Here is a 13,518-nt window from a genome sequence, read left to right as displayed (position 1 = left end):
TCCCACATCGTTACAAGGTTGTAATACGAACTCTAGTCACCAGAAATGTAGATTTTAGATTCAAGCAAATATTAATAAGCATTTATAAGTTACTTTGAAGCAATTATCTAATGAATGTTTTATAAACAATGCTAATAATACAACTAAATGCACAGGAAGTAGAGTATTTACAGAGGAAAAAGGCACAGTGATGACCGATTGATCCTGGTCACAGAGATCAGCTGGTCTGCAGCTTGGCAACAGGCAAGTGGTGTGTATATATTGTCATCCTCTCTCGCTTTCAAATTAGGACATTCATGCAGATTCTTCATCCACAACAATGGGAAGACCGGCTTCTTTTCCCTGACTAGGGGCTAAAATGCAAGCGAGGGAAATCATATTAGAATGGGTGGACATTCAAGAAATATGAAGCAACAAGTTCACTTTGTATTTCATGTAAATAACCCTTCTCACCTCGTTGCAGTTGTATCGGCCTCTGCTGTGACCTCAGCTGCTTTTCAGGAGCAAGAACAAACACAAAACAGTCATCAACCTACATTCACTAATCGTTATGTATTGTGAAAAAAGTGTTAAGAGGCCTGGAAGGGTAATCCTGAAATACATCCTGAACTACAAATGCTGCAATGTCCCTTTTCTGCTGTTTGAAGTCAGTGTAGGGCACCTTATTTGTAGTGCACTACTTCTGACCAGGGCTCCCTAGGTTTGGTATGGCACTACTTCTGACCAGGGCTCCCTAGGTTTGGTATGGCACTACTTCTGACCAGGGCTCCCTAGGTTTGGTTTGGCACTACTTCTGACCAGGGCTCCCTAGGTTTGGTATGGCACTACTTCTGACCAGGGCTCCCTAGGTTTGGTTTGGCACTACTTCTGACCAGGGCTCCCTAGGTTTGGTTTGGCACTACTTCTAACCAGGGCTCCCTAGGTTTTGTTTGGCACTACTTCTAACCAGGGCTTCCTAGGTTTGGTTTGGCACTACTTCTGACCAGGGCTCCCTAGGTTTGGTTTGGCACTACTTCTGACCAGGGCTCCCTAGGTTTGGTATGGCACTACTTCTGACCAGGGCTCCCTAGGTTTGGTTTGGCAGGCCGTGAATCATTCAGCACCTCAGAGAGGCTGCCCTGCTTTCTGTGTCTCTGTTTCTCTGTGTGTCGCTCTCTGTGTATATCTGTGTGTCCCTCTCTCTCTCTCTCTCTCTCTCTCTCTCTCTCTCTCTCTCTCTCTCTCTCTCTCTCTCTCTCTCTCTCTCTCTCTCTCTCTCTCTCTCTCTCTCTCTCTCTCTCTCTCTCTCTCTCTCTCTCTCTCTCTCTCTCTCTCTCTCTCTCTCTCTCTCTCTCTCTCTCTCTCTCTCTCTCTCTCTCTCTCTCTCTCTCTCTCTCTCTCTCTCTCTCTCTGTGTGTCTCTCTCTTGGTGTGTCCCTCTCTGTGTGTCTCTCTCTGTGTCCCTGTGTGTCTCTCTGTGTCTCTCTGTGTCCCTCTCTGTGTCTCTCTCTCGTGTCCCTGTGTGTCTCTGTGTGTCTCTCTCTGTGTCCCTGTGTGTCTCTCTGTGTCTCTCTGTGTCCCTCTCTGTGTCTCTCTCTCGTGTCCCTGTGTGTCTCTGTGTGTCCCTGTGTATGTGTCTGTGTGTGTCCCTGTGTATGTCTCTGTGTGTGTCCCTGTGTGTCTCTCTGTGTCCCTGTGTGTCTCTGTGTGTCCCTCTCTGTGTGTCCCTCTCTGTGTCTTTCTGTGATTCTATACTGAACCACTGGTTCAATTCAACTATATACATAATTTGGACACACCTACTGATTCAAGGGTTTTTCTTTATTTTTACTATTTTCTACATTGTAGAATAACAGTGAAGATATCAAAACTATGAAATAACACATATGGAATCATGTAGTAACCAAAAAGGTGTTAAACAAATCAAAACATATTTTATATTTGAGATTCTTCAAAGTAGCCACCCTTTGCCTTGATGACAGCTTTGCACACTCTTGGCATTTTCTCAACCAGCTTTTTTAAAATGTCACCTTATTTAACCAGGTAGGCCAGTTGAGAACAAGTTCTCATTTACAACTGCGACCTGGCCAAGATAAAGCATAGCAGTGCGACAAAAACAACACATGGGATAAAGAGTTACACCTGGGATAAACAAACTTCACGAGGTAGTCACCTGGAATGCATTTCAATTAACGGGTGTGCTTTGATAAAAGTTAATTTGTGGAATTTATTTCCAATTGAGATGGTTTGGGATGGGTTGGACTGCAGAGTGAAAGAAAGCAGCCAACAAGTGCTCTGCATATGTGGGAACACCTTCAAGACTGTTGGAAAAACATTCCAGGTGAAGCTGGTTGAGAGAATGCCAAGAGTGTGAAATGCTGTCATCAAGGCATAGGGTGGCTATTTTGAAGAATCTCAAATATAAAATATATTTTGATTTGTTTAACACCTTTTTGGTTACTACATGATTCCATATGTGTTATTTCATAGTTTTGATGTCTTCACTATTATTCTACAATGTAGAAAATAGTCAAAATAAAGAAAAACCACGAGTTCTATTCAACTATATAAGGTCTGCTGGCCCACTGGTTCTATTCAACTACATACTGGCCCACTGGTTCTATTCAACTATATACTGGCCCACTGGTTCTATTCAACTGTATACTGGCCCACTGGTTCTATTCAACTATATACTGGCCCACTGGTTCTATTCAACTATATACTGGCCCACTGGTTCTATTCAACTATATACTGGCCCACTGGTTCTATTCAACTGTATACTGGCCCACTGGTTCTATTCAACTATATACAGACCCACTGGTTCTATTCAACTATATACAGACCCACTGGTTCTATTCAACTATATACTGGCCCACTGGTTCTATTTAACTATATACTGGCCCACTGGTTATATTCAACTATATACTGGCCCACTGGTTCTATTCAACTATATACAGACCCACTGGTTCTATTCAACTATATACAGACCCACTGGTTCTATTCAACTATATACTGGCCCACTGGTTCTATTCAACTATATACAGACCCACTGGTTCTATTCAACTATATACAGACCCACTGGTTCTATTCAACTATATACTGGCCCACTGGTTCTATTCAACTATATACAGACCCACTGGTTCTATTCAACTATATACTGGCCCACTGGTTCTATTCAACTATATACAGACCCACTGGTTCTATTCAACTATATACTGGCCCACTGGTTCTATTCAACTATATACAGACCCACTGGTTCTATTCAACTATATACAGACCCACTGGTTCTATTCAACTATATACAGACCCACTGGTTCTATTCAACTATATACTGGCCCACTGGTTCTATTTAACTATATACTGGCCCACTGGTTCTATTCAACTATATACTGGCCCACTGGTTCAATTCAACTATATACTGGCCCACTGGTTCTATTCAACTATATACTGGCCCACTGGTTCTATTCAACTATATACTGGCCCACTGGTTCTATTCAACTATATACAGACCCACTGGTTCTATTCAACTATATACAGACCCACTGGTTCTATTCAACTATATACAGACCCACTGGTTCTATCCAACTATATACAGACCCACTGGTTCTATTCAACTATATACAGACCCACTGGTTCTATTCAACTATATACAGACCCACTGGTTCTATCCAACTATATACAGACCCACTGGTTCTATTCAACTATATACAGACCCACTGGTTCTATTCAACTATATACAGACCCACTGGTTCTATTCAACTATATACTGGCCCACTGGTTCTATTCAACTATATACTGGCCCACTGGTTCTATTCAACTATATACTGGCCCACTGGTTCTATTCAACTATATACAGACCCACTGGTTCTATTCAACTATATACAGACCCACTGGTTCTATTCAACTATATACTGGCCCACTGGTTCTATTCAACTATATACTGGCCCACTGGTTCTATTCAACTATATACTGGCCCACTGGTTCTATTCAACTATATACAGACCCACTGGTTCTATTTAACTATATACTGGCCCACTGGTTCTATTCAACTATATACTGGCCCACTGGTTCTATTCAACTATATACTGGCCCACTGGTTCTATTCAACTATATACTGGCCCACTGGTTCTATTCAACTATATACTGGCCCACTGGTTCTATTCAACTATATACAGACCCACTGGTTCTATTCAACTATATACAGACCCACTGGTTCTATTCAACTATATACAGACCCACTGGTTCTATCCAACTATATACAGACCCACTGGTTCTATTCAACTATATACAGACCCACTGGTTCTATTTAACTATATACTGGCCCACTGGTTCTATTCAACTATATACTGGCCCACTGGTTCTATTCAACTATATACTGGCCCACTGGTTCTATTCAACTATATACTGGCCCACTGGTTCTATTCAACTATATACTGGCCCACTGGTTCTATTCAACTATATACAGACCCACTGGTTCTATTCAACTATATACAGACCCACTGGTTCTATTCAACTATATACAGACCCACTGGTTCTATCCAACTATATACAGACCCACTGGTTCTATTCAACTATATACAGACCCACTGGTTCTATCCAACTATATACAGACCCACTGGTTCTATCCAACTATATACAGACCCACTGGTTCTATTCAACTATATACAGACCCACTGGTTCTATTCAACTATATACTGGCCCACTGGTTCTATTCAACTATATACTGGCCCACTGGTTCTATTCAACTATATACTGGCCCACTGGTTCTATTCAACTATATACAGACCCACTGGTTCTATTCAACTATATACAGACCCACTGGTTCTATTCAACTATATACTGGCCCACTGGTTCTATTCAACTATATACTGGCCCACTGGTTCTATTCAACTATATACTGGCCCACTGGTTCTATTCAACTATATACAGACCCACTGGTTCTATTCAACTATATACAGACCCACTGGTTCTATCCAACTACAGCCTTTTCCTTTATCAGTCATATTATTGGTACTTTGCATTAGACAAATACACTATCGAAATGCGCAGTACATGTGACTTGTCAGTCATTTGCATTGGGACTCACTAAGTAAATTGACAAGATTAGTAATGACTTCCATCACCATGGAACCTCTAGGGTCAGTGAGGGATCATGTTAGTAATGACTTCCATAACCATGGAACCTCTAGGGTCAGTGAGGGATCATGTTAGTAATGACTTCCATCACCATGGAACCTCTAGGGTCAGTGAGGGATCATGTTAGTAATGACTTCCATCACCATGGAACCTCTAGGGTCAGTGAGGGATCATGTTAGTAATGACTTCCATAACCATGGAACCTCTAGGGTCAGTGAGGGATCATGTTAGTAATGACTTCCATAACCATGGAACCTCTAGGGTCAGTGAGGGATCATGTTAGTAATGACTTCCATCACCATGGAACATCCAGGGTCAGTGAGGGATCATGTTAGTAATGACTTCCATCACCATGGAACCTCTAGGGTCAGTGAGGGATCATGTTAGTAATGACTTCCATCACCATGGAACATCCAGGGTCAGTGAGGGATCATGTTAGTAATGACTTCCATCACCATGGAACCTCTAGGGTCAGTGAGGGATCATGTTAGTAATGACTTCCATAACCATGGAACATCCAGGGTCAGTGAGGGATCATGTTAGTAACCTTGGTAACAATCCTTTCCCCTAACCCTGATCAAAGACCTATCCTTAACCCTGGTAACAGACCTATCCCTAACCCTGATCAAAGACCTATCCTTAACCCTGGTAACAGACCTATCCCTAACCCTGGCAACAGACCTATCCATACCCCTGGCAACAGACCTATCCCTAACCCTGGTAACAGACCTATCCCTAACCCTGGCAACAGACCTATCCCTAACCCTGGTAACAGACCTATCCCTAACCCTGGTAACAGACCTATCCATAACCCTGGCAACAGACCTATCCCTAACCCTGGTAACAGACCTATCCCTAACCCTGGCAACAGACCTATCCATAACCCTGGCAACAGACCTATCCCTAACCCTGGCAACAGACCTATCCCTAACCCTGGCAACAGACCTATCCCTAACCCTGGTAACAGACCTATCCATAACCCTGGCAACAGACCTATCCCTAACCCTGGCAACAGACCTATCCTTAACCCTGGTAACAGACCTATCCATAACCGTGGTAACAGACCTATCCATCACCCTGGTAACAGATGTATCCATAACCCTGGTAACAGATCTATCCATAACCCTGGTAACAGATGTATCCATAACCGTGGTAACAGACCTATCCATAACCCTGGCAACAGATGTATCCATAACCCTGGTAACAGATCTATCCATAACCCTGGTAAAATATGTATCCATAACCCTGGTAACAGACCTATCCATAACCCTGGTAACAGATGTATCCATAACCCTGGTAACAGATCTATCCATAACCCTGGTAACAGATGTATCCATAACCGTGGTAACAGACCTATCCCTAACCCTGGTAACAGACCTATCCATAACCCTGGTAACAGACCTATCCATAACCCTGGTAACAGATGTATCCATAACCCTGGTAACAGATCTATCCATAACCCTGGCAACAGACCTATCCATAACCCTGGTAACAGACCTATCCATAACCGTGGTAACAGACCTATCCATAACCCTGGTAACAGATGTATCCATAACCCTGGTAACAGATCTATCCATAACCCTGGTAACAGATGTATCCATAACCGTGGTAACAGACCTATCCCTAACCCTGGTAACAGACCTATCCATAACCCTGGTAACAGACCTATCCATAACCCTGGTAACAGATGTATCCATAACCCTGGTAACAGATCTATCCATAACCCTGGTAACAGATGTATCCATAACCGTGGTAACAGACCTATCCATAACCCTGGTAACAGATGTATCCATAACCCTGGTAACAGACCTATCCCTAACCCTGGTAACAGATGTATCCATAACCGTGGTAACAGACCTATCCCTAACCCTGGTAACAGATGTATCCATAACCCTGGTAACAGATCTATCCATAACCCTGGCAACAGACCTATCCCTAACCCTGGCAACAGACCTATCCTTAACCCTGGCAACAGACCTATCCATAACCCTGATAACAGACCTATCCATAACCCTGATAACAGACCTATCCCTAACCCTGGTAACAGACCTATCCATAACCCTGATAACAGACCTATCCATAACCGTGGTAACAGACCTATCCATAACCCTGGTAACAGATCTATCCATAACCCTGGTAACAGACCTATCCATAACCGTGGTAACAGACCTATCCATAACCCTGGCAACAGACCTATCCCTAACCCTGGCAACAGACCTATCCCTAACCCTGGCAACAGACCTATCCCTAACCCTGGCAACAGACCTATCCATAACCCTGGTAACAGACCTATCCATAACCGTGGTAACAGACCTATCCATAACCCTGGTAACAGTCAGGGTAATGAGACAGCCGAACAGGGGAAAAGTCTACATAGATGAATATTCACCTGGGCTCCTAGCTAGCTGTGTTCAGGGGGTCACTGAGGATTACAGTAGGCTAAGTGGAACACTTATCAGGTTACTGTTGATCATTGGCAGTACATTAACATTGTGTACTTGGTCTTGTCAATGGGACAATAGAGAGGGTCATTACACCTTGTTGTTGGATTAATACTGTAAGGGACGTATTTCCAGTCAGACAGGTTAAAGCCTAAAGTCTCTGACTAAAAAGCTACTTCAACTGAGATCATGTGTTTTTTTGTTGTAAAGGACTAGGCTTTATCTGTGTCTGGTGAAACTATCCTAATGTGTTTTTACAGCTGCTTGAACAAACAGGTATTACATCCTTATCAAAACTGTCACGCATTCACAACTGATCCATGTCCATCCTGAAACAGGCCTCCTGTGTGCCGTGAGCAGATATGAGGCCAGCAGAAAGGTGTGATTTGCATTGGAAATAGAGGAACATGATCATGTTGGTTTTGAACAGGCCACTTTGGCTGCGTTTACAGAAGAAGTCCAATTCTGATATTTTGCCCAATTATTGGCAAAAGAGCTGATCAGGTTGATCAAAATACCAATTAGTGGAAAAATATGACAATTGGGCTGCCTGTGTAAACACAGCCTCTGACTGTCTGTCTGTGCCTACAGTACGTACCTGGGTCCTGGGTTGCAGGGGGAGGCTCTGGAGAGCTGGCTGGCTGCTCGGGGGAAGTGGCTGCTGCAGGAGCATCGGCTGCAGGCTGGGTCTCACTCTGGGCAGGGGTCTCCGCTGCAGGGGCTGGGTCTGTGGTGTCTGCAGGAGCCTCGGCTTGGGCTGCAGCCGGAGCAGACTGGGCCTCCCCTCCTGTGGCTGCTACGGTCACTGTGTGATCTGGGATGGTCTCACTGTCCTCCGCAACCTTACCGTTCTCATTAGCCGCCCCTGGCAGTGGAACACAGAACATCAGCCACATGCTGGGAGCTCAAGGATTGGTCAATCAAGCAATACTTTTATCAATAAAATGTGATTTATGTAGCCCTCAACAAGAACACAAAGTTTTTAAATTTTACCTTTATTTAACTAGGCATGTCAATTCAGGACAAATTCTTAATTTCAATGACGGCCTAGGAACAGCGTGTTAACTGCTTTGTTCAGGGGCAGAAAGACAGATTTGTACTTTGTCAGCTGGGGGATTCCTAGCTACGGTTCCTAGTCCAATGCCTTAACCCCTAGGCTACCCTGCCCCCACAAAGTACTTTACAGTAATCTACATCAATTGAAATATTCAATGTTTGATAGACAAGCTCAACGGTTACAACAATAGACAATAACGGTCACTCCCCTCTACCTTACTGTGAGAAGTAGGCAATTATATAATTATATAGCAACCAGCAGTGTTAGAACAGTGTCATAGGGTCTGAATGGTGTCTATAACGTGCTGACTAGGACATGGCTTCAGGTCATGATTAAGTAGCCGTGAAACTGGCAAACAATGCGTCACCTCATAGCAACACCAAACAATCACAGCTCTTTCTCAGTCAACAGCCCAGCTAGTGTAACACGGTTGGTTATGTTTCCACTTGACACTGTAGAAATATGTATTTCATGTTCATGTATTCCTATTGGTTGGTTGAATTAACATATCAATGAGATATTATGCAGATAGCGGGAGACCTCAAACTTAAATTCTACCCAGTCTGATATTGACATGCAATTTTTTCTATTTAACCTTTATTTAATTAGGCCAGCAGCATACCACCCTGCATACCACCCAGCATACCACCCAGCATACCACCCTGCATACCACCCTGCATACCACCCTGCATACCACCCAGCATACCACCCTGCATACCAGCCAGCATACCAGCCAGCATACCACCCAGAATACCACCCTGCATACCACTGCTGGCTTGCTTCTGAAGCTAAGCAGGGTTGGTCCTGGTCGGTCCCTGGAAGGGAGACCAGATGCTGCAGGAAGTGGTGTTGGAGGGCCAGTAGTAGGCACTCTTTCCTCTGGTCTAAAAATATATCCCAATGCCCCAGGGCAGAGATTAGGGACACTGCCCTGTGTAGGGTGCCATCTTTCGGATGGGACGTTAAACGGGTGTCCTGACTCTCTGAGGTCATTAAAGATCCCATGGCACTTATTGTAAGAGTAGGGGTGTTAACCCTGGTGTCCTGGCTGAATTCCCAATCTGGCCCTCAAACCATCAAGGTCACCTATTAATCCCCAGTTTACAATCGGCTCATTCATCCCTGTAACTATTCCCCAGGTCGTTGCTGTAAATGAGAACGTGTTCTCAGATAACAGACAAATAAAAAATTAGGCAAGTCAGTTAAGAAACATTTATATTTACAATGACGGCCTACACCGGACGACACTGGGCCAATTGTGCTCTGGGACTCCTGGTCACGGCCGGTTGTGACACAGCCTGGATTTGAACCAGGGTGTCTGTAGTGATGCTTCTAGCACTGAGATACAGTGCCTTAGAACGCTGAACCAGGGTCTGTAGTGACGCCTCTAGCACTGAGATGCAGTGTCTTAGACCGCTGAACCAGTGTCTGTAGTGACGCCTCTAGCACCGAGATGCAGTGTCTTAGACCTCTGAACCAGGGTCTGTAGTGACGCCTCTAGCACTGAGAGGCAGTGTCTTAGACCTCTGAACCAGTGTCTGTAGTGACGCCTCTAGCACTGAGATGTCTTAGACCTCTGAACCAGGGTCTGTAGAGACGCCTTTAACACTGAGATGCAGTGTCTTAGACCGCTGAACCAGGGTCTGTAGTGACCCCTCTAACACTGAGATGCAGTGTCTTAGACCTCTGAACCAGTGTCTGTAGTGACGCCTCTAGCACTGAGATGTCTTAGACCTCTGAACCAGGGTCTGTAGAGACGCCTTTAACACTGAGATGCAGTGTCTTAGACCGCTGAACCAGGGTCTGTAGTGACCCCTCTAACACTGAGATGCAGTGTCTTAGACCTCTGAACCAGGGTCTGTAGTGACGCCTCTAGCACTGAGATGCAGTGTCTTAGACCGCTGAACCAGTGTCTGTAGTGACGCCTCTAGCACCGAGATGCAGTGTCTTAGACCTCTGAACCAGGGTCTGTAGTGACGCCTCTAGCACTGAGAGGCAGTGTCTTAGACCTCTGAACCAGTGTCTGTAGTGACGCCTCTAGCACTGCAGTGTCTTAGACCTCTGAACCAGGGTCTGTAGTGACGCCTTTAACACTGAGATGCAGTGTCTTAGACCGCTGAACCAGGGTCTGTAGTGACCCCTCTAACACTGAGATGCAGTGTCTTAGACCTCTGAACCAGTGTCTGTAGTGACGCCTCTAGCACTGAGATGTCTTAGACCTCTGAACCAGGGTCTGTAGAGACGCCTTTAACACTGAGATGCAGTGTCTTAGACCGCTGAACCAGGGTCTGTAGTGACCCCTCTAACACTGAGATGCAGTGTCTTAGACCTCTGAACCAGGGTCTGTAGTGACGCCTTTAACACTGAGATGCAGTGTCTTAGACCGCTGAACCAGGGTCTGTAGTGACCCCTCTAACACTGAGATGCAGTGTCTTAGACCTCTGAACCAGGGTCTGTAGTGACGCCTTTAACACTGAGATGCAGTGTCTTAGACCGCTGAACCAGGGTCTGTAGTGACCCCTCTAACACTGAGATGCAGTGTCTTAGACCTCTGAACCAGTGTCTGTAGTGACGCCTCTAGCACTGAGATGCAGTGCCTTAGACCGCTGAACCAGGGTCTGTAGTGACGCCTCTAGCACTGAGATGCAGTGTCTTAGACCTCTGAACCAGGGTCTGTAGTGACGCCTCTAGCACTGAGATGCAGTGCCTTAGACCGCTGAACCAGGGTCTGTAGTGACGCCTCTAGCACTGAGATGCAGTGTCTTAGACCTCTGAACCAGGGTCTGTAGTGACGCCTCTAGCACTGAGATGCAGTACCTTAGACCGCTGAACCAGGGTCTCTAGTGACGCCTCTAGCACTGAGATGCAGTGCCTTAGACCGCTGAACCAGGGTCTGTAGTGACGCCTCTAGCACTGAGATGCAGTACCTTAGACCGCTGAACCAGGGTCTCTAGTGACGCCTCTAGCACTGAGATGCAGTGCCTTAGACCGCTGAACCAGGGTCTGTAGTGACGCCTCTAGCACTGAGATGCAGTGTCTTAGACATTTCTGAAATGACAATGCAAAAATTCAACAACAAAAAATCTTGTATATTGCACCTTTAACCATTAGTTGAGAAAATGCTAAACTGACTCAAGATCAGCATCTAGGGGCAACTTTACCCTACTCCTTGACAAGACACAGGGACAGCTAAGGTTATGACAAGGTTATGATAAGGTTATATTCAATGTTATTATGTTATTGCAATGTTATTATAAGGTAATCACAACGTTATCATATTATTTCAATATTATTATAAGGGTATCACAATGTTATTTTAATGTTATCACAATGTTACTATGAGGTTATTAAATGCTATTATAATATCACAATGTTATTATTAGGTTATCAATGTTAGCATAGTTACTATGTTATTACAATGTTATCACAATATGATTACAATTCTGCTATTACAATGTTATTACAATGCTATTACAATGTTATCATAATGTATCATTATGATATTACAATGACTTTGTTCCCTTGGACTGTAATGATATCAAAGTCTAACCCTAACTCGTATCCTATTATCCAAGATGGCGTAGCAGTCGGAAGTGTGTTTTGTCTTGTCCCGTGAAAATAATCGTTTTCCTAGTTTTTTTCCATATATATTTCGTATATATTTTAATCTCACTTTCCATCTACGGACTGAATATACTCTCCTGCAACTCGCCTCACCCAATGTGGTGTGGATCTGATATTTTTTATACTAGATCCGGAACCCCCATCAGAAGCTAGCCAGCTAACTAGCTACTAGCTAGTAGTCAGTTAGCCACCGCTAGCGGTCTTCACCGTTAACTCGGACACCAACCAGCCTCAGCTCGGTTAATACCTGCCAGTCTGCACAGCGCGATATCAACCCGGAGCATATCGGACAGCTTTTTCTCTACCACATCTCTGGATTCCTACCGCAAGCTCTGGATCATTATACCGGATCATCGCAGCTCGCTAATTCTTGGGCTACAATACCTCTTTTGCCAATTGGCCTGGACCCCTTATTGCCGACACGGAGCCCCACCGATCCATCACGACTGGTCTGCCGACGTAATCGTCCGGGGTGGTTTCAACAGGCTTTTTCCCGTTGCGACATCACAAAAGACCCATCTGCTGGCCCCGGCCCGCTAGCTTTCTGAATTGCTGTATCTCCAGCTCGCCTAGCGTAGTAGCGACTACCGAATGGCTCACTGACTCACATATTGCTGCTCATTAGACCCTATGATCACTCGGCTACACATGCCTCTCCCTAATGTCAATATGCCTTGTCTACTGCTGTATAGGTTAGCTATTATTGTTTTTTTTTTCACTATAGAGCCCCAAGCCCCGCCCTAAATGCCTTAGATAGCTCTTTTTTCGCACCCTCCACACATGCAGAGACCTCACCTGGCATATCTGGTGCCTCCAGAGACGCAACCTCTCTCATCGTCATTCAATGCCTAGGTTTACCTCCACTGTACTCACATCCTACCATACCCTTGTCTGTACATTATGCCTTGAATCTATTCTACCACGCCCAGAAATCTGCTTCTTTTATTCTCTGTCCCCAACGCACTAGACGACCAGTTCTTATATCCTTTAGCCGTACCTGTATCCTACTCCTCCTCTGTTCCTCTGGTGATGTAGAGGTTAACCCAGGCCCTGTAGCCCCCAGTACTACACCTATTACCCAGGCGCTCTCATTTGTTGACTTCCGTAACCGTATAAGCCTTGGTTTCATGCATGTCAACATCAGAAGCATCCTCCCTAAGTTTGTTTTATTCATTGCTTTAGCACACTCGACCAACTCTGATGTCCTAGCCGAGCCTTAGGAAGGCCACCAAAACTCCTGAAATGTCCATCCCCAACTATAACATTTTCCGACAAGATAGAA

General features: G+C 44.7%; 1 protein-coding gene across 1 annotated transcript in view; it reads right to left on the bottom strand.

Moving 5' to 3' along the window:
• Positions 1 to 221: 221 nt before the first annotated feature.
• Positions 222 to 13,518, bottom strand: part of LOC139403944 (uncharacterized) — a 28,883-nt gene continuing 15,586 nt past the window's right edge. The window contains exons 2-4 of the mRNA XM_071147151.1: positions 8,154 to 8,420; positions 454 to 490; positions 222 to 353 (exon numbers count right to left, since the gene is read on the bottom strand). Coding sequence (XP_071003252.1) covers positions 347 to 353; positions 454 to 490; positions 8,154 to 8,420 — 311 coding nt within the window. The 3' untranslated portion in view covers positions 222 to 346. The remainder of the gene's footprint in view (positions 354 to 453; positions 491 to 8,153; positions 8,421 to 13,518) is intronic.

This window comes from Oncorhynchus clarkii, unplaced genomic scaffold (assembly GCF_045791955.1).
Source record: "Oncorhynchus clarkii lewisi isolate Uvic-CL-2024 unplaced genomic scaffold, UVic_Ocla_1.0 unplaced_contig_9947_pilon_pilon, whole genome shotgun sequence".
In the NCBI taxonomy this organism is placed as follows: Eukaryota; Metazoa; Chordata; class Actinopteri; order Salmoniformes; family Salmonidae; genus Oncorhynchus; species Oncorhynchus clarkii.
Note: the sequence above shows the minus strand (reverse complement) of the source record. Positions and strands in the feature narration are given on the sequence as shown.